Genomic DNA, 22,636 nt, shown 5'->3' on the forward strand with positions numbered 1-22,636 from the left:
TGATATCCCACTGTCCTGCAAATATCTTCTCGTTACTCGAAATTCCCGAAATACGTTTTCGTTGACGTATCATATTATAAGATATTCGATCCTTTTATCGAATTACACGTCTCTCGCCCCTAAGAATTATTATTTCTCCGATAATTTGAATTCCCTGTCCTCTTCGATTTCCTTCTCTTACAATTTCACGTTTGATCAGATAATTTGCCGATTCTCTATATCACATGTCCACGTTGTATTTCTCAAGCAAGTATGCTGCATCCCTGTTCCCCGACCGATGTTGCGTTAAATCAACTGTCTGCAATTCCTTAACGGATAGCAAACAACAATACACTTAACGCCCATTTCTCCACGGAACGCATTCACGAACGGTAACGATTCCCTTATCCTTTAAGCCTGTTTTACCGATTCCACGCTTATATAAACTCGCCGAGCCAATCGTGCGGAGATCGTATTCGCCGAATACAAATCGCGCAAAAACTCTAATTGAAAGAACGAGCTGTTGAAACAACGAGATTTCCTGCGCGAGGAAACGATCACCGGTATAAACGTGAGAGGAAGCTCCGCCGTTCTCCCGTAACGGTGGCTATTGTGCAACTTGGAAGCCTCGTACCATTTCGGGGCGAGAGAGAGAGAGGGAGAGGAGATAGCTAATGGATGGAACGAAACGAGGACGAGCGTCGAATCCAACGAGGAAAATCGAGAGGGAAGGAAACAGCGGTCTTAAGTCGCGTTGCCTCTGGCCAAGGCAACCGGAGGGAGCAACCGGGTAAACAGGCATTCGTCGTATATACGAAGATATTTCAACACTGCAACAGGCTCGCGCGCCCGTAGGCTTTCAACAGGAAATGCATCGCTGGCTGCACGAAAAACGAGGAGGGATGAGGGGAGAGATGAAGAAAACGAGCACGGTGCTGGCGTATAAGCATTGTTCTGCGCTTCGATTCTGCTCTGTATCCATTGCGCTCGTATCGTTGGGATTGATGATTGGATATGACGACGATCGATTTTAGAAATGATCCTTCCTCGGGGTCCAGTAAAATTTTGAACGTTCTATCTTTTGGATTTGGGCATTCGTGTGTCCAGGTTTAGAACTGTACCAGTTGATATTATATGTTATACAATCATTACGTCCGTAATGAAAGATCGATTTCAAACTGAGTCGAAGATTGTAGATTTCACAATATTACGTTCATAAAAATTGTTTTCAGTGCGAAAAAGATCGTTATTAAATTAATTTTTGATTCTTCCTTTCTCTCTTTTTCTCTCTCTCTATAATTTCAACGACTCGAATCGCATGTTACGACTGCAAGATTTCGTAAATCGCAGATTTCAAATTACATATTACATTATTTCTCGCGCAAGTAAAAATATGTAAATATCGTTTCTATGGAAAGTTATTTCACTGATTACGAGTTATTCCAAATGGCAGCAGCCATCGTCTTACCCCGCACACGGATAAGGCGAGTGCTTTGAAGATAAAGTAGAAGAAATATACGTGAGGTGAAAAAAAAGAAGCTTGGTACGCCGGTTACAGAATGATTGAAAGGCGCGGGTAAGGTAGAGTTATAATGTAATAAAATGAAGTGAAGAGAAATTCCTCGAATTCTTTCCCGTCTCTTTGAAACATCCCCGAATTGAGATAAATATAATAAAATTTAAATAACGTAGCAAAGAATACTTATAACCTCCAGTTACGATCCAACTTTTACTCTCTAATTTCATTTCTTTTATATCGAATCAGAGTTTAACTTAATTTTCCTTTAATTTCTGTTTACGTTTACCTTAGCGAAATGTATTCTTCATCAGATCTGCGAAGAAGAATAGATACAAACATGCAAACCATTCAATGCTTCTCAACATCCTCCTTGAACTACCAATAAAAACAGCAAGATGAAACGGTTAAACGTTATTAAATGACAATTATCTCGGCGTTTCCACGAAGTTATCTCGCGTGAACTAGAACGATGAATAACTAAACCACACCGTTCATTTTTTTAAAAGGAAATGCGAAAAAAGAATAAAAAAAAGAGAACCACTCCCTCGGATCTCCCATTTCCTTCCACCACGTGTATAGCAACAACTATCGAATCGAAAACTTGACTTAGCGATTAATACGTGCTGCCTAACATCGTTCTGCAGCGGGATTCCGTGACCACGACACGGTGGAGTACACGATAACCTCAAGTTAAAAGCGTGCTGCGTCACGAAAGCTAGAAAAAGCAGCCAAGAGATCGAACCGTGTCTAGATCGAGAGACGATGCGATAAAAGTAGAGGGCGATCACTGGAGAGAAACGAAAGAGGAAGAGGAACATGGACGATTATGAAGAAGAAGAAGAGGAGGAGGAGGAGGATGAAAAAGAGGTGGAAGGTCCGTTTACTGGCCCATTCTGGCCGGAGGCCGAACGGACCTGGGTAGAAGGTCCAGGAGGAGGTAGGTAATCATCTTTAGGTTGCGTGCTCCGAACGACCTCACTCTTTTCTTCTTGCTCCCTTCTTCACCACGATCGTGTTTCTTTCATTTTTCATATACACGTCCCGGGCAAACCGTTTATTTAGGCATACCGCCCTCTCCCTTACCGTCTTCTGATCCGCTGGCGCTACTTTTCAGCCCCCGGGGCTAGGGTTTGTCGTGGGAATCGGAACACCGTAAACGCGAATCTTGGGGGGCCCCCGAATCGGCTGTTTCGCGAGGGCACCTCGTCATTTCAGGGCTACGAGAGCTACCCAACGCCTCGAAGCCCTAAGTCAGTGCCTCCCAACTGCGCGACCTACGACTTGCAACGGAATGGCAGGAATAAAACGCTTTTCATTTGAATCGATTCGTTTGAAAATCGTCTTAAGTGAATCGTAGAAAAAATGGATCGTTTCTTCGACAATTTGTTGCGAGACATCGTAAGATACACGGAAAGATTATTTCAATTCGTAAAATACTTTTAATTTCAAAAGTGCTGCGAGTCTTTCTTCTGAAAAGGATGCAGAAAATATTTTTTACTGGATTTGAATGGATATTATGAGAGTAATAAAGGAGAAGAGTGATCAAAGAATAGAATCGCAATGTGCATAATGAGATAAAGGTTGGGAAACACTGTTTTAAATCATCGATGGATATTACGAGGAGGAGTCTGTTGAACCGTTCCGTAGGCTCGCAGAAAGAAGACATTCGTCGCAACACCACCACCGCCAACTGGCAAGGGATAATTTTACCGCCGCGATAATTGACCCCAGCCTGTTCTGTTACAGTTCGTTGGGGATCATCGATGACGCCCCGAGAAAAAGTGCAGCTTCCTCGCCACGGGCGAGGAAAGAGATGATATATTTCTCGAAGAAAACAACAAATTATCGGCGATCAACGAGCCACGACGATTATTAGGGGATTTAATTGCGTTGGCGGATAACTCGCCATTTTTTTTTATTATCGTTTTGCTTCAATTTCGATGCAAAATGTGTACGAGACTCGGAATGTTTGTTAAATGTTTATTAACAATTTGTGACAATTTTGGAGAAATTAAGAAAAATTATTTATTGTTTGGAAAAAGAAACAATGGAAAAGACATATTTGTTTCGCGTAATAATTATCGAAAATTCGAAAAAAAAGGGAGGGAGAAATTTTTATTTTTAAAAACACGAGAGAGATGATTGCAAGATGTTTCTTCGTGGAGAAATAGGATAGGAATATACGGGAAAACTTTATCACAGTGAAAATACTGGTCGCGACTGTCATTTGACACCTTTATAGAGCGATGGCTTCAAAGGTATCAAAGAGCACAAGAAGGCAGACACGGAGAGCAACGCTGATAATACTTCGAGGCACGATTCAACCTTTCTTCTGCTTGATATTCATTCTCATCTTGAGGACAATCTTTCATCGGACGCGACAAAAAGAGCCATTTGAATATAGCGCGCTCTTTTGATGAAGTATCTCGCGCGGAAAGAATTTTAATTTTCGTGATTGATTTGGAAAAACGCGTATTTCTGTGTAGAATAAGAACAAAATTATTTTATAGATGGAATAAACTAAAAAGCAGAAAGTGGTGCAAAATTAATTTATCGTACACTTATGAAAATTTGGATTCAGAATTGACATTTTACGTTTGATTTGATATATGAACTATTATTACATTTCTTCCTTTCGACTAATGAAAATTGTATCAAGATCTTAAGAATTGTTACTAAAGAATCCTTTTTTGTTTTTTAGAAAGCTTCGAATTTATTCATAAGAGTTTATATTTCTATATATTCGTATACGAAATTTAATATCAACATGTAACGAAATTTATATTTACGAATTGTAAAATATTATTAATGAATTCAATCGTTCAACAAAGATGTCCAAAGATTAGATTATATTTTTATAATCTTAATTGCGCGAGATATAGAAAGAGAAAGAAAGAGAGAGAGAAGCGATCTTGCGAAACAACGGGATGGAATCCTCGAGTGCTTCGTTACAGTTTGTTGCGTCGCGAGGAGAAAAGGGAATTTTCGTTAACGACCAAACTTTCCCCGCTGTTAACAGCAGATATAAAAAAATCAGAAACTTCTTCACTCGAGCAACAAGAGTCATCCCCGTAAACGGCGGAGTTTACTTGAATGTGATCTTTATTCATAACGAATCGGAATCTGAATAATCAATACAACGTCTGTCGCGTAAAGAGAGAAAAAAAGGGGGAGGTAAGAAAGGATGGAGAAAAGTAAAAGCCTGCGAAAAGAAACGGAGAAAGAAAGGAGAAGGAGAGAGAAGGAAAGAGGAGCCTTTTTACGGGCTTGTTATAAAAATTATCCGAAACAACGATGCTTCCATCGTTCACCGGAAGAGAAGCAGAGCCCCCTCCGGGCAACAAAGCGGAAAATTTCCAACCGGTTTCTCTCTCTCTCTCCTTTTCTTGTTTACCTCCGTTGTAATGCGCTTTTTTTGCAAACGACCACGAGAACGTCGATGAAAAGAGTTTACCCAAACAATGGAAAAAGCGCCCCTAAGGAGATTACACCTCTGGTAAATTACATTAATCGCTCGTGGTCAATTGGATCGAATGGTGAAGAGCTCGAAAGAAACTAGTCGGGAAGAGCAAAAATTTTTCGAGCCAATCGCGATGAAAAACCTTCTTCTTCTTCGAACTTCTTCCTCGACTTCTTTTCATCGCTTCGACTTATCCCTTTGCCAGGAAAACTGGCCGTGAAGCCAGTACGTGGCTTTTCTAATCAGGTCTCGTTGAAGGCTCTCGCCTTCCACGGATGCCACGGAACGTGGACGTAAATTGCGGAGAAATGTCGTAGGAGGTAATTGGACGATGCCTTGGATCGCTAGAATTATTCTAACGAGGCCTGCGAAATTTTCCACGGGTGTTTCATAAAGGCGTTCACTTTTCGTTGAATTTTGTTCCATCTTGTATATATCTTGTGTTTTATTCATTTTTCTTCTTCTTTCTTTCGTTTATTTTTGCGCTTGTTTATAGAAGAGAAGGATATTTGTTTTTCTCTTAATTTTAATTAAATGATATACGAGAAAATCGAATCATATCTATAAATTTTGTTAACATTAAATGTTTTTGTTCTTTTTCAATCCGATAATTATCAGCAAGATAGAGTCTGATACGTGATATTCAAATCGTATCTTTTATCCCTTTCACGAGCAAATTTGCATATAATTGCAGTAATTTAACTATTTTATAAGATAACTAAACCATAAATATATATTATTTTTTTTCAGTAAAACAGGTTTTAAATTTTAATATACCGTATTTTTTATTTTTTCACAAAAACGTCATGAAAAATATTTTTCCATTGCTAATAATTAGCGAAAAAAGAATATATTTTACAAAAGTAAAGAATTTGATACGGTTATAGACGTGTTTCAGGTGTAAAAATGTAAAGCACAAAAATATCTAATACGTTAAAACAGTATGATACATTATACCCGTTATTATAATTAAAAAATGAAAAATAGACGTTTCTACATCATTATCCGTTTTTTCGCCAGCAAATTTTTAATTCTCAAAGTTACTCGGAATGTTAAGAAACTCGCCCAATAAAATTTAACATAAAACGCGTATGCGTTTAAACACGTTGCGTTCTACTTTCATTTCGCTAGCATGGAAAATTTATAGAAGCTAAAAGTTTCCACCGAAAGTGATACAAACCAAGATATACCGAGACAGGATTTGCGAGCCGTTTTCCTCGCTTTCACGTAATTCTCCGCCAGCCTTCTACATCCTATACAGAAATTTATATCTCAGATAGGCATATCCCGACTCGTGAGTAAATTGAATGGGAGCGATACGAGTTCAACCATTTTACCAACAACACGCGTATACAAACATTTTTCGAAACCTGCCCCTTCGACATCCTATTTTCAATCTCCATAAACGCGAAAAAGAGCAAATCCAAACATTTACAACATCTTGAGAAAAGAACTTTTTACCAGCCTTTCCAACAACAATGCATTATTCTGTTTGTCGTTAGTGTATTTTCTTGTATTCCATAAAAGACTATTATCATTGTACTTGTATAATAAAACTGTAAAAAATCAATATATAAGAATGTAAAAAGAACGAGAAATTTTAACTCTAGAAAAATTAGGGAATAAGATTTCTCAAACTCATCGATGATAATCAAGAAAAATCACGAGCAAAATGAATCAATTTAAGATAGATTCACCGAAATCTTGAAAATAGAAATTTGACGAATCCAGTTTTCCAATTAAACCAAATGGATCGGATCCCGAAAGAATCGATGAAAAGACAAAAATTTGTCGCGCGATTATCACACGATTTATCCTCTCGAATCGTAAAATCCTCAGAGCCGCTCATTAACCGGGTTTAATATCCCAACAAGCGGTAAATAATATGCAAATTCCATCGCGGATCGAGAGGAGGATCGCAATGAACAACGATACACGGGAGCAATGTATCGGCGATATCTGGTTCTGCCGGAAAGGGTTACATTTATCCGGTCGCATTATCTTGACGCATGGCCATTCTTCCAGGCTGTTCGGTTACGCGAGACTGGTTCTATGACCGGCGATATAAAACCGGGAAGATACCTGGCCCGTATACTGGTATATCGATGGCGAGAAATAGTATCTATAAGTATCGTGGTTACCAACCGAACGACTCTCGACTCGTTCCACCTCTAATAATCCGCGATGTCGTCCCTTTTCTCTTTCCCTCTCCATACTCGCTTCTTACCATCTTCTTCTTTCTTTTATTTCCACCATGAGTGAACGAGCGATGAGATTCGTTCGAATCATTCGATTCTCGAAATACAGAATCCTTTATTTCATTCTTCACAATTCTTCGATTACCAATTAAAAAAAAACTGATCAACGTGTAAATTCTTCGAAATTCTCAATTCTCAAAAATCGTGTCGAGAATCAGCTTCGAAGTCCAAAAACCGAAAGAATCCCTCTATTCTATTTCACAGATGTCACGATACGTATCTCGATAATTGAAATCGGATATAATCGGAACGGGGCTCGGAGGGAGGGAAGAGTTTTGCCAACCGGTCCCCCAGTCGAGGAGCTCTATTAATACACACCGCGTTCACGGCGTTTAAGCTGGATGAAGACAGAGGCAGGATACGCGAGTCGCGTTTTTCATCGGGTTGGACAGTAGGTTGGTGTGTTCCAACGGCATACTGCGAGTTCCATCGCGTTCGTACTCTCGGGCTACCTACCTCTCACCGTGAGTAAGCTCGAACGAGCACATAAGCTCGTAAATTGATTGCGAAATACGGTACGACGGAATCCCGATTGGCAGGGGACCCCCGTTTCCTTTCTTACGGACAGATGTCACGATGGCTAGCGACTTGAATGACGAGTGGTAAAACGATCGATTTCAGGAAGCGATGATTCACGGTTTATCCATGTGGGATTTACTTGTTCTACTTGTTGCGCGTGTTGTCTATCATAGACAGGCGAGATTATTACAGCTTCGTATAAGTAAGAAAGATTAGATTTTAACGATGTATTTAATGTTAGGAAGAGTACAACAGTTTGCAAAACATCTGTTTTGATTTTGTAATTTTGTAATTCGAAGAGAGAATAAAAATGGATAGAAATGGAACTTGTTAATAAATCACCCGTACTGGTGTTCATCAATCAAACTTTTTGATCGAGCTACTGAACAAGCCTTGCTTTTTCCATCGACGAGTCATCCTCTTCTCTCTAATTTATCCCTATAGGTACTTCCCTAAAATCCATCACGAGATGTCTATTGAATTCTTCGAAAATGAAAAAAGAAGAAATAAAAAAAAGGAAAAGGAAGAAAAGTCGATAACTCGTATTCCTTTCGATTCCTAATCAAGTAATTCAACTTTAAAATTCGTCCGACGTAATGCAATAGTCCAAGAATGAGCGAATTTTTTTCAACTCCCTTCCTCCAGAACAAATTCATCATGAATTTAATATATATATCTAATATTTATAGTGAAAGAGAAACGAGGATAATGGATGGCTGGCGAGGAGGTTTGAGGATGAAAAGGGAGAGGAGGAGGAGGAGGAGGAGAATGAACGATTTGCAAAGGAGGGAGGTATAATCAGACTGGTTTCAATTTCACCGTGGAGAGAAACTTTTATTGGGATCGTCGCTCCAGACGTCAACCGGAAACGGAAAAGGATGGACGAAAATCGGTTGGAAAGTTGGGCAGAGAAAGCACGGTCGCGATTCGAGGAACGACGTTTCCATTGTCCCTAATTCGCGCTTCGTGCACCCTCTGTATAAACTTGCCCCCTCGTGCACCACCATCGTCATCTGTGGGCTATCGATGCTGCTCGCTTCCAACTTCCGTTTTCTGCTGAAACGCGTTTCCTCGATGACTTTCGCCCGACGGAGCGGATTAACACAGTCGAATTGAACCCTCGAATCGGGGTTGATTAAATTATGTCCATCCTCCTCCCACCCGATGAAAGTCGAACCGACCAACCGAACATCTCGGCCGAATTTTCTCCACGACCGTCACCGGATGGAGGAAGGTGAACTCGGGATCGAAGAGGATGATAATTGTTGAATGTAGCAAACAACGATTTTGTGCTCTGGTTTAATAATTTCTTTCAATTTCTAATAATAATACTAGTTTTCGTTTCATCGGTGAAATAAGATTTCAATTAGGGAGAATTTGTAAAAGTATCATAATTCCATTCATTTTAACGAAATGAGGGAAAACTGGCGTGGATTATCCGATTTTGATGTAGAATAAATCTTGATTTTACCAAGGAAAAGGAATATTTTTAAAGAAAAAATGGGTAAAATTTTAAAAGTTTTTAATAGAGAATTCGTATTACTGTGAAATGCATCTTCAATAATGGAAAAAAGTTGAAAAAAGGAATAGTAGAATATTGTGAGAAATCGGTAAACTTGAATATTACCGAGAATCTTATTTTCTTTGATCGTGAGAGATTCGTTTGAGGAAATTTAACGCAAACAATAAACAGGAGCTCCTCGATTCACTTCCGTTCGCCAGTTTCCATAATTCCCGGTTAAAGGGGAAAAACACGTGTGTGTGCACGTGCAACAATTAAGGAGTTACTCGAGTAAATCGTAAATGTGAAAAGTAAAAAGATTCTGACGGGAAAGTTCCAAAGATTTACGAAAAGGGAAACTTGCTTTAAGCGGAGCTCGAACTACGAATTGTTTGCTCGGTTTATTGTTGTTTGCCGAAAATGAAGTTAATTTGTGCGAATTCGTAATTAAGGGAAACGCTGGAATTCTGTAAATAACGTCTGTGTTTGTTTAAAAGATGTATCAAGAATTGTTTCAAATTGAAAGAATATTTTCTGCACGATTGTGAATTAAAAAGATTAAAGATTAATGATGGAATAAGTTTGAAAAATAAGTAATGATAGATGATTGTGTAAGAAGATGTTTATGTGTTTGAAGTAGTTTGGAAAGTATTTAAGATCGAAGAAATATTTTTTATTAAAAAACTGAAGAAGGAGAAGATTAAGTGATAAAAATTTAATTTGATTTTATCTTGAATTAAACAAGGAAATAAAGTAAGTAAAATCTCGATAAGATTAATAAAATAAAATTTAATTTGAAAATCCAAACTAATATAAAAGCAAAAGTATAATATAATGTGCATAAAAATTAAAGAATTAAAAACTTGAATCATGGACTCATTAAATTATTCTTCTCAAAGGATATTACGTTACGACGATAACAAGTATCATAATCTCATCCCTTATCGTTTTCTTCGAAAGGATACATACGTATAAATTATGTATTTCGTATTAATTATCACTCTTTAGATTTCACTAACAACTATGATGATCAAGCAGAAACGAATGTGGGAATAATATGATAAAAATCCTACAAAACGGTAAAAAAAATACAATAGGTGTTCACTCGTACGTATACTTCACGCTTGGGGTAGTCGGCCAATGCAGAGATACACACGAGTAATGAAATATTCATGAAACTCGATGTAACGCATAATATAACGTATTTATCCCATGTAACGTTTAAATTAGTCGTATTTCCCACCCGGGAGTGAAGCTACTTCGAATGGCATAAATTATAGCCTGCGAATATATAAAACGTGTTCGCCTGATATCTGGCAATAAGTATCATTTATTCGTTTCTTTTTTTTAATCTCAAACATGTTCTAACTTAATCAATCCAAAAATGTATTTTTTTTTAATTCATATTTCTTATAAAAACAACGAAATATTTTATAATCATGTAAATTAAGGAAATATTCGAGGTATTAATTGAAAAGAAATTGAAAAATTTCCCCTTTTCAAGAAGAATCTTATAGATTATTCGCATCATCTTCCAATATTTAAAAAAAGATTAAAATTTTTAAATCAATTCGCTCGATTTAATATTTAATCAGTCTCTTTTAATTCGAAGATTCATAAATTACTATAAAATAGATGTATAAAATAAAAATGTATCTGTTAAGATACACCAACCCAACAGAAAATTATTGAAATATTAATTCGCAGGAAAGAATAGCTAAGAGATGTTATTAAAATTAAATTAAATCGATTAAATATTAATATACAACTTTGTGTCTTATATTAATCACAATATTACTTTGCTCAACGTTCCGATAGCAATTCAAGCATACTTTCGTATGAAACATACGTATGGAAACAGGAAGCGAATTATAAATATTTTCAACCGATTCGAAATTCTATCCTCGGATATATCCCCGTAATTAGAGGTGAACGTTTCTCGAAACGTTCCATCTGTAGAGACGAAAAAGAAAACGAAAATGGAACATTCGAAACACAAAGACAAAAAGGGAAACACATCTCGGGTAGAAGTTTCGTGTCTGATCGAGAACTTTATCCCTGAAAAATTCACCGGCCGAGAGACAAGATTACCCTTTCCGAATCGAGGATCGGCCGAGGGAACGTTTCATTCTAACAGCCCGAGGGGAGGCATTCCAGAGATCTCTCCTGTTCAGCGAGAGAGCATTCCAAAACTTTTCACGGTCGCTGTTAATCGGTACGGGCCTCCGTAGACGGCGATACCCTCTCTCTAGGCAATAATTTCCTCCTTCTTAATGTTTGGCGGTCGACCGTGCTCGCCCGGTTGCGAGCTTACACGAACGCGCACACGTGTCCATGTTGGAATCCGTGGCCGGTCGTTCGAGATGTTGGCGAGCGAGACAAGGAGTGGAAGGAGGGAGGGAGGGAGAAGGCCAAGTTAAAAGCCGCGTGAATTAGTGTGCAGGGTGGATGGAGGAGTTGCGGGGTTGCCCTGTGGGGAAGTGGCCCACCAATTTTGGTGTATCGCCTAATAACAGAGCAGCCAAGAAGAATAAGGTGGCCGGCGTACCCCCTACGATACGTACGCCCCTTGTTCGTGCACCGCCATAACCCACCACCGACGTAGCCCCCGGTCACGGAGGGGGCTAGCCATTGAACGAAACCCCGCTCTCTTCTGTGAAACGAAATATTGTTAACCCGTTTAAATTATAACGCGGCAAAGATGACGGGCCCTGGGATCCCCACGATATAATTGGGGCTGCTAAAAGTAGCGAGGGATTAGTTGAACGTATTTAGAGAAGGCGAGAGTGAAACATTTTTCATTTCGTTTCGAACACAGTGTTACGAATTTTTTCGTAATTGTACGAGTTGGATATTTACTTGCGTGCTCGTGGGTCGAGTTGGTAAGAGAAATTGGTTAAATTTGGAACATCTTGTTTTCTCCCACAATAAATTTCAACTAGCCGATTCACGATTCCCACGATCACAAATTTCTCCTTATCATCGAAACCTATTACAATTTTTCGCGATAATCATTTATGTCCGCGATAACTATCATCGGGACGTCGTTGAATCGTTTTCTCGCGAAACAGAAACAGAGCAATGAGACGTCTCTCATCCGGTTACTCCGCATTACGCAACATTTTAAATATCCGCCAGATCGTCCTCTCCATCCCCTCCTCCTCCTCCTCTTTTTCTTTCTGATTCCCGGTTAGAATCCGCGTTCGAGTTCAATGAAACTGAACGTCCGCCGATAAATACGACATTCCTGCGTGATAATGCGCGATTTAGTTGCATACGACCGCAACCAACTATGTATTCTATTACTAGTCACGAGTTGAAGGTTCTGCATCTTGCTTCTGATAATCGATTGAAAAATAAAACGCTGTTATAGTCGACGAGAAGTCCTTTATTTCGTTATCCCATATAAAATAATTTTATTTATTATAAATTTTTATATTTATATTCATAAATTAATTAATAATAATTTAAATCGATCGAATCGTTCGAGATTAACTTTAACTCATCGTGATTGATGAAAATTCTAAAAGAATAATCATCGCTCGACAATAATCTATAATTCTTTAAATAAAATCCAAAGAACGATTTTATTCACTTCTGATCGTAAGAAGTACACCTTTTTCTTGCTTCTTTACGGTATTAGAGACACGATGAGAGTTAGATGTCCGACACAAGTCTGTCTATTACTACTGAAGCGTACATATTCTAAACCCCTTGCCCAAATTATTAATAATCACTTTTCGATAAATTTCATCTGCCTCCGATTACAAATACGTAGTAACATAAAATACAAAGGCCCAAACGTAGCCGTTTCGAAAGGCTTAATCGCGACGTTCTCCTCGACTTTCCAGTCAACCGGATCCTACGAATAATCGTGGTTGCGTGCGACGACGCTCGCGTCGTGGATCACGCCGGCAAAGACTTAAAGCAACTACGTTATACACGTTGGGAAAAGGGACGATCCGTAATAGATAGTAGGCGCGCAACTCGAATCGCTGGTAATTGGAATTAATTAGAGGCGTTCCACGAGCCGCAGATCCTTTATACGGAGCCAGTGGAATCCTCACCTGACCGACACGATGAATATCGATCTTCGGCCGGATTTAATGCAGCCCGCTTCTACTACGCGCGATGCTGGTCACGGTTCCTTGGACAAGAACGGCTATTTCGCGTCAAATTCCTTCGATTCTGATACGCCGTGAACTCGAGGCGTTTAACGGGAGTCCTGATATGTACGCAGATTCCATAGCTTAATCGCCGGTATTCGTGCTTTTCTTTTTCTCCGATGAATATCTTCAATTAGATGCGAAAAATATTCGTTCGATTCGTTTGGAACGATTGTCGAAGTGATTGATGATGAAAAAGATTTGTATCGGCTGTAGATGCTGATAATATTTCATTTTTATATACGACGAAACAATCGATGTGTCATGGTACGTCAATGAATTGATATGACGTGGAAATTTCATTAAAATTTTACCAAACTACGTACAGAGTAAAGAATGTGCAAAATGATGGATGTTTAACTGAATACGAAGATATTTTAATGACATTTTGATTTTTATCAATTTCCATATGTTATTAAAAAATTATAGGAATTTAAAAATTCTTAAATTTTAATCGATAAGATATGAATAATTATTATACCGTTATGCGTGTAGCGCACTAGTTAGGAAACGATCTACTCTTCCACCTATTCGCAATTAGAAAAGAAAGTCAAAAGTGAAATTTTTATATTTTTAAAACTGGCTGGCAAACTGGTTCACACTCGATACCGGATACTCGAAGAGATTAATTTTTAACGTAGCAATGTCATTCGCTTTGCGTGTCTGATGTCCATTCGGATGTTGGACAACATCCAACAAAATTCCAAGAAGTGAGAGAAAGTTGAAAACTTGCGTGAAGATGTCCAGCGGACATGCTCGTGATAAAATTCATTGATTGAGTCTTTTTAACGAAAAATAGATCCGTCTTATAACGTAATTAAGAGAAATTTATACGAATAGAAGAACAAATTCTTATTAATATTAAATAATACATAAAGTAACTTTAGAAAGATCACACCATCATAATTTTATCTTCGAAAATAATTCTACGTTGTCAAAGAGGCCACCCTTCTTTTATATTTTTCACATGTGCAAAATGAACTTTTATATTCAATGGTAGAGAGCTTAATTACTTCTAGATTTTATATATCTCTTTCCCACAATCACGAACGAAGAAATCAATCTTTAGAGTGAATAAATGATGAGGGTAATTATACTTCTTTTCTCTTATATCATAATACACAATATATAATATTCTAATGTACAATTTTTGGCTAAAATATAAACTTTTTTTCTGAACGAACAATTTATTCTTCTACTCGTATAAATTCTTCTTAATTTCCGATAAATAATATATTATTACAACAATGTATACGCAAAATGGTGCAACACGTGTTTCTCGTTTGTCATTAACGTGTAAAATATTCGACCAGCATTGCTAAAAGATAGTCGAATCGAGATATAGACTCGATTTTGAAGAATGCGCGCACACGTGTTCAATTGCTAAGAATATCAATTTGAAAACATTTCGCGTTCGTTGGTTGGGCAATTAGTAGCCGATGATGACAAATTCCTCTTCATATTTTATAAACCGTGTCACTTATTCACTGGTACTACTTTCAAGATTGTGATTTGAAGTCTAAATTAGCAATTGAAATTTCCTGTGATATTCATGGCACCGAGTGAATATTTGTCGAAACGGATCAATCTATTTAAATTTCCCTAATAAATTATGACACTTGTTATCATCATTAGATATCGAAACGATATTCTTGCCACTCGATTCAAAGATAATATCGCTAATCATTCCACGCTATTAATTTTCTTTATCTAACGGAGGATCGAGTTATTTGAATATTACAAAAGGAGAACTGAAAGAAACTAAAAGAGGAACTACCCTATAATTGAAATACCCTACTATATGTACAGCTATACAGCTCTTAATAATTTTAATTTAACGTTGATGATAAATAATTGATAAATAAATTTATGCTTTAAAGTAAGGTAAAAATCCTGTACGACGCACCAACGTTTACGACACATCCCTCCATCGAATATCCATCATGGATGAATGACAAATAAGAAATCGATAGAAACCTTCCATATTCGAAAGACATCAAATTCTGACACTCTCAATTTATACACGCTCGATTTAACGATACCCTATTTGTCCAACGATAAATCGTCACGAATCCATTGAACTCTGGCAGGCAGCGCGAGGTGGTAGATAAATCTAAACCCGTTCTAAACCCGTCTATCATTACAAATTGTTCGAACGTCTTTCGACCCTTGTCCGATCGTATATGCCTAATATACTTTCGATGCATTCCATTTTTGAAGACGTCTAATTAAAGAGTCGCGAACGCGAGGATAATTTACAAGCTATGAACGTAGCCTGGGCAAACTGAGAGGCGAAGAGGCTGATAGACAGCGCTTGCCTAGGATGAATAATAGGGCAGTTACGTGCGCCAAGTGTCTTGGACTTAATGACCCCGGCCGTATAGCTGTGCCGCGAGCTACGTCGTGTTTTACATATCACGAACGATGCGCGAGGGATTTAAGGTCGATTCACATTTAACCAGTTTCAGATACGTATAGTCAGTCGCAGAAGTTCTTTTTTTTTTTCTTATATCCTAATTTCTTTCGTCCTTTACGAAATTTTGTAAGAGTATATTGTGAAAATGGGAATTATTTTCAAAATGGAATATAAAAAGATGAAACGAATGCTCAAAGTGTTTTTCTTCGAAGGTATTTTTTTCAGTGGAGCAAAATTTTTGGCCGAATAAGAATTTCTTTGCCTTTGTGGAATACGAATATTTGCGTGATTGACTGTACGTCATATTAAAAAATAAACGATAAAAAAGGAAACTGGTAGGGACTGATTATACAGTGTATATTTTTAGGGGTATCTTTAACGTGCCTCGAAGCAGAAATAATGGCTCTAAATGCAGAAGTGAGATTTTAAAAATAAGATAAACTACTAATGTATAAGAATATTTATAACGTTATATTTAAACGTTGAATTAAGCGAGTATGGAATTCTGGTTTTATGGCAACATTCAATGGATTTATAATCTGGATGGAAGCACATTACTCCGGGGAAATGATAACTTGAAGAGATTTAGAAAGAAGATAGCAAAAGTGGAATTACCTTTGCGTCGAGTTAAAAGAACTGTAACACTTGTATAACTCGATAAACGAAATCCAACAAGAAAATAAAATTCTTAATCAATAGACTCATCTCCGTATAAATTTTTAAACGATTGAACGCATTTTAAGACATCTTTTTCTAATTCACAATGTTGTAAACGTATCATATAAAAACGAAAAAAAAAAATACGATGTAAATATTATCGATACATTTAATATGATACCAATATGAATAATTTACAGAATGAATCGAATAAAAATCATATCCCAGTATCTGTATTCAATTCGTGTATCGAACGATACAAATTACCGAATTATAAAAGAATATTGAAACGAATCTAAGGTAAAGAAAACACAAAAACGTTCGTTTACAGGATCACTCGTGGCCAATCGGACAAGACCGTTGGAATAAAATTTGCATATTCGAGATAAGAGAGATAAAAGCGAGGGAAACTCGTCGTCCTACGTCACGCGAGGACGAAATTAAATCTCAAATTCTCGATATCAATTACGGAAAACATCCATACTCGAGCACAATAATTTCCCCCCTTTCGAATCAATTTTCGATCTCGAAAAGGAAAATTACGCTCGACGATCTAACCTCGCTTTCAGCCCCCATCGATCGAGGCTATTGTGAGTCGAGCCTTATAGTAGGTGTGTCAATCAGTAGCCAAGTAATGGATGGTTTTAAATTGTCATGATGAAAAAGGGCCCGTCGTTTCGCGTGCGTCTAATGATGGAATCCGAAGATGAAAACCTCGATTCGAGGATTATGGGATCGTCACGAAAGAGGTGCGGTCCAATGCCGCGTAAGTTGGCAGCCCTGCTCTAACATCGCGTGATACCGACGTCGAAAATATGCGGGGAACCACCGGCGATGTTTCACCGGGAGAAAGATGGGCGAAAGGGTGTCCTTTTGAATGTAAATCGGGCCGGCATATATCTGCTCTAGATATCGGGGGCGTATCAATGAATTTCGCAATATCTCCTCCACGTTATTGCTTATTGTTCAACCAAACCTTTGTGCGTTACAAGATGCAACGCGTGTGGATCCATGTTGACGAGGAAAATTTAAAAAATTAACAATCATCGCGAAAAGACCATGACGATATGACTATCAAACTGCCGAATGTTTCGTACAAATAAATATTAAAGAAAATCTTGTTAAAGAAAATCATTGATCGTTCAAGACACGCATATACAAAAATTAATCGTTGCAATAACGATAAATCTAAGCTAACTTGAAGCACTCGGACGTATACCACAGCTATAAAACCTACCTATTTCCCTTACTACCCCGTAGAGCAAGATTCGTAAAATTATCGAAAATAACTCCACCGCAGGTTGGTAAATTAAAACCCACTCGACTTGTAGATCGAACCTACGCAAAACTCCTTCAACCACGACGTAGTACCATCTTTGACCAATCGCGAAATCAACGTTCGGAAGCGTGCATAACCGAGCAAACCCCCGGCCGCCAATTTGAATAACAAAGCCGAGGCAAAGAGAGGCGGCCGTTCCGCGAGATTAACCATGAATATTTAACCCCGGTTTGAAAGTAAATGAAAAAGATCTTAAACCGCCCCGCGCGGTTCGTGGTTGTTGTGCATGCCGGGGATACAGACATCAATGGACGCGAAACCGTCAATAATCGGCATCCATCGGTGCAATCTTGATGGCAATTAAGGCCGCATCACGGTACATCATTAAATCATAAACCTTCGTCGGCCAGTTTATCCGCGAGGATTTCGCTCTCCCACGCGCCAAACGGCCGTTAATTTGCCACTGAATAAAATCGAGAGAGAGAGAGAGAGAGCGCCTCCGGGCTGTCCAGACCTTCGCTCTCCAACGATCTGACGTCTGCACAAGCGGCGAACAACTGATCCTAACTGCCCACCACGGCCTTCCATTAATGCCCACCGAGTTGGCCAATTACGATCGGTAATTTCACATTTTCTCTACGTATAATCGATGGTGGTCGATGTGTCTCGCTCGGTTGCTCGAGATCATCGGCAAAATGAACAGTAAAGAGAATTGGAATGATTCAAGATACACGTATTTTGAACCACGGTGTAACAAGTGATCGATCTTGGTGGTATTTCGAGTAGGTTTTACATTTTTAAATTCATATGATCCGAGCATGCTTCTCCAAAATTTTCATCTTCTCCTGGCACGGAGAAATGGAAGAGAGAAATGAAAATTCGCGACATTCTTTGATGAAAAAAACGCAATTAATCTTATGAGTTAATATATCAAATAATAAACGTATAATTACAGCAGATATCTGAGAAAAAACGATCGTCTTTCAAAATGGATTTCGACCAAGTTTGGAAGCTCTGCTTCGCGCAACGATCAATACAATAATACTCGATTGTCTTAAACCACCTTGAAACCTGGTATTCTCGATTCGGTTAAAAAAATTGGGGAAAGAAAGCGTATCGAATGGGCACAATCTGCCGTCGATTCTCAACGCCCGTTGAAAACGCGACATTTACCGCGACGTGCACGTGCGCCACGCACGAAGACAAAATCGTGGCGTGCTCGAGAGGTTTTTAGCGTGACGAAGCTTAAGGACAGTGAAACGTGTGCAACGAACACGCGTGCAAACTCGCGTTCTTGCCCGCAGCCGTGTTATAGAGTAGGTCGTCGTGGCGTTGAATTTCGGCCGATGATTTGTGCGAGGAATTAGTCGCGGCGCGGGCGTGCTTCGCGCGTGCAATTGCCACGACGATGAAATATGGAACGAGTGAGCCGATTTCTTTCACGACCTATCGTAATAGACGACGAATCTTAAGAATCGAATTGAACTCGAACAGCCCCCTTCCTTTAAAAATTTTCCTAATATCGAGAGAAATGAATAAGCGAATTGGTATATCGATACTTTTTTTTTTGAGCAGCGGATCTAATTTAATTATTAAATTGGATGTCGAGACAAATAATGCGATTTATATAAGATACTTGGCGAATTCTTTTCGGAATTGAGACATTTATTAAATCGGCCTGTTCCATCAAAAGAAGCGCAAGTCGTTTCACTCCCCTTAATGAGCGTACGTGATGAGCATATCGATAATTATCGATGCACCGCGCACAATATTCAGATACATTAATCGTTTTTACGTCTGAGTCGAGTGTCGGGGTAAAATTTACCTTTCTATCTTCGCAACAGGCGAGACAAGATTAATAAATTCTTCAATGAACTCGTATTAAAACAGATTTTTAAAATGTGAAATCATCGGATTCTCATATTATACGAGAAATAATATTTTTGCGTAATAACGTACGAGTACGATTAAACGATCGAATATCTATCTAATTGGTCGAATATTATTAATCTTTTCTACGATTAAACGAGGTATTAAAAACGGAAAATAGTCGCATCGAAAATGAACAGTAAGAAATTTATGCTGACCAATATCACGCGTCTTTTCTCCGACTATTCAATTAAAGTAAGCAATAAAACATCTATTACTTACTACATCTTCTTGTACAGTGACTTGTTAAGATGCATTCCACGATGAAAACATATAAAATTCATCGATTGAATTAAATCAATCGAGAGAGAGAGAGACACAAGAAAAATTACCATATTTCTTATTCATCATCGCCACTTTCACACAACCTTCTCACAACCTATACACAGTTTCAACGCGATAAATTAAACGCGTACAAACAAATAACAAATTTAATTTTTTACGTTTAAAAATGTTACAAAAATTAATTACGAAACGTATCACTTCTTCGACAGATATAGGGATCCAACTCGAAAATGAATAAGTATCAATTTCATCGATGAAAGCGTAAGATATTTTATCCCCGATAAATCGTATCGAAGGAGAATATCCGCGAGAGGTAGACAATTACGAAGACAGGAACGCGATATCTACGGGCAAAAGCAATTAATAGGATGCTCATTACGTGACGCGTCTGCGCGAAATTGCCCCACGAACCGATAATCATTCTAAAATATCGAGTATCGCCCACTTTTGGTAATGGAGGTCTTAAATGCTTGGATAAAATTGATGGGAACCCTCGTGAAAATCATTTACCATTTTTGCGAAATGGAATACGCATCGTATATCGCCGTCCTTATAAAAAGTGAAAGAAAGAGGAACAGGAAACGGCAACTGTAATACTTCCTCATTTTTTAAATTTATCGCGTGTAATTAATTTGTATGCAGTACTTATATGTGCGATATTAAGATTATTCATCGCGTTAATCGTGAAATATTTTACATGGATTTTTATCGATAGCACGAAATTACCAGTAAGTTTGATACTTTTTACACGATGAAACTTGTAATTTTTAAATTTTCTTATCGAATTTAGTTTTAATTTATATACATATTAATTGTTTTTGGATCCAACAAATTTTCTATATATTATTAACAACCTAATTTTATTTTATGTTTCAAAGTTTCAAAAAGTACTATGTATTACTATGATACAGTAATTGACTCTTGTCAATTTTTATCTTCTTTCAAAAGAACAAAACTCTATTATTTAAAAAATATATAAGTAATAATCATATTGATTACCTCGTTAAGTACACCTCGTAAATCTATTTAAACTTCCTTTAACAAAAATATTCATTCTTGTACCTGCATGTAATTGCAAAGGATCAAAGGATTCGATTTCAGTTGGAAAACATTTTTATCACGCGTAAAATTATTATTAAAAGGAATATGCACGAAGAAGGAACATAAGTTCGCGACACAAGTTCGCCCACATCGCCTACCCACCTTTTATATTCTTGATTTCTATTGCCAGAAAAGGCCTAAAGCGTGGGTGTACGAAATTTTTGCCCGTTGTTACTAGGTCGTGAATAAAAAGGCGAAATCAATTTCACGTAAGGATAAACTCGACGACGTTTGTCGTAACACGTGCGAAACAATAGAACGTGTGTTCAGGTATCGTAAGTAGATTAAATTCGTAGAATAATTTCAATGTATACATTGGCCATGATCAAACTAAGATAAATAATATGATAAATAGATGAACTATTTTCCCTAAATAAATTCACGCTTGATCAGTTCATCTTTAAAGTAGATCAAGAATGTAATTAGATATTGAACGAAGAATTCTAACTATCCATAATATTTAAAATGACAGATATATATATATATCTCTCTTCAAACTAATTATCAAATATTTTAAAAAATAAATAATATAATTTTCTGTAATAAATTTTTTTCAAACTTCATCAAAGGAATAAAAAGTCGTGCCCTGAAATAAAAGAAACCTAGAGAATTTTATCACCGATATCAATTTCTTTCCAAATCTCTCGTGTAAAAAATTAAAGTAACGAAGGATATTACATCGAGACTCACCAAAACATCTTGCAACAGTTCGTGCTCGTCAAGAAGTATCACTTTGCAGTGAAGAAGACGGGGCCTACGGCTTCCGGCCGGCCTAAGTCCAGGACAGAGCCACTCCACCACCATCTCTTTCTTCGGCAGACCCCTCGTTTCCCTTGTGATTCCTTCCTGGCTTTTACTCGTTCATCCGCTCATCGGTTTTGGTCATCCTGAAAGATGAGGACGACGCTGTAATCCGATCAAAACTGTCGCTTGTACGTACATAGCGATGGACAGGAACAAAAAAGCTGTGGGGCGTTTTTAATCCTTCCACGCATAAAGAATTTTTATTATTAATTTTTCTCTTCACATTGAGAATAAATGTGTTCTTTTATCGCGAATAAGATGTAAGAAATTATTCGAGTCTTTCTGCGTTATTTCCTTAATAATTGAACGAATAATTGAATTTTTAAAATGATAAATAGGAATATTCGTGTTCAAGATAACCAATTAATCTCGTTTAACTATTTCGCTATTATATTTTCAGCGTAAATAAATCACGAATAATCATATTTCTCTATCATAAATCAACTTACTTGTTAAATATTCCTGTAGAAAAAAATAAAACAAAAAAAAAAGAAAATTAATAAACGAAACAAACTATGGTTGACCCAGAATCGCGCGAACGAGCTCGCTCCGATCAGCGAACAGTGAATAGATCAAACGTGACAAAAATCGTTTCGACTTCTTCGAACGAGAGTTCAATAGAGGTTGAACGAAACCAATTAAAATTGTCCCGTACAATGACTGAATAAATGGGCGAATTAACTAATTCCTTTGAACCTAAGGGGATTACGCGTCCACCGCGGCAATAGAATAATGAAACGCTAACGAATCGACACAGTCCAAC

General features: G+C 37.7%; 1 protein-coding gene across 11 annotated transcripts in view; it reads right to left on the reverse strand.

The window, feature by feature from the left end:
- LOC107995386 (band 4.1-like protein 4A) overlaps positions 1 to 22,636 on the reverse strand; it is a 64,404-nt gene that overhangs the window by 31,155 nt on the left and 10,613 nt on the right. For all 11 annotated transcript variants that reach the window (XR_009828947.1, XM_062071860.1, XM_017052867.3 and 8 more), the window contains one exon: positions 21,760 to 21,956. Coding sequence is in view for 10 of the 11 variants with exons in the window: in XM_062071860.1 (XP_061927844.1) it covers positions 21,760 to 21,873 (114 nt within the window). In the remaining variant the exon portion in view is untranslated. The remainder of the gene's footprint in view (positions 1 to 21,759; positions 21,957 to 22,636) is intronic.

The sequence above is a fragment of the Apis cerana genome, linkage group LG2, assembly GCF_029169275.1.
Source record: "Apis cerana isolate GH-2021 linkage group LG2, AcerK_1.0, whole genome shotgun sequence".
In the NCBI taxonomy this organism is placed as follows: Eukaryota; Metazoa; Arthropoda; class Insecta; order Hymenoptera; family Apidae; genus Apis; species Apis cerana.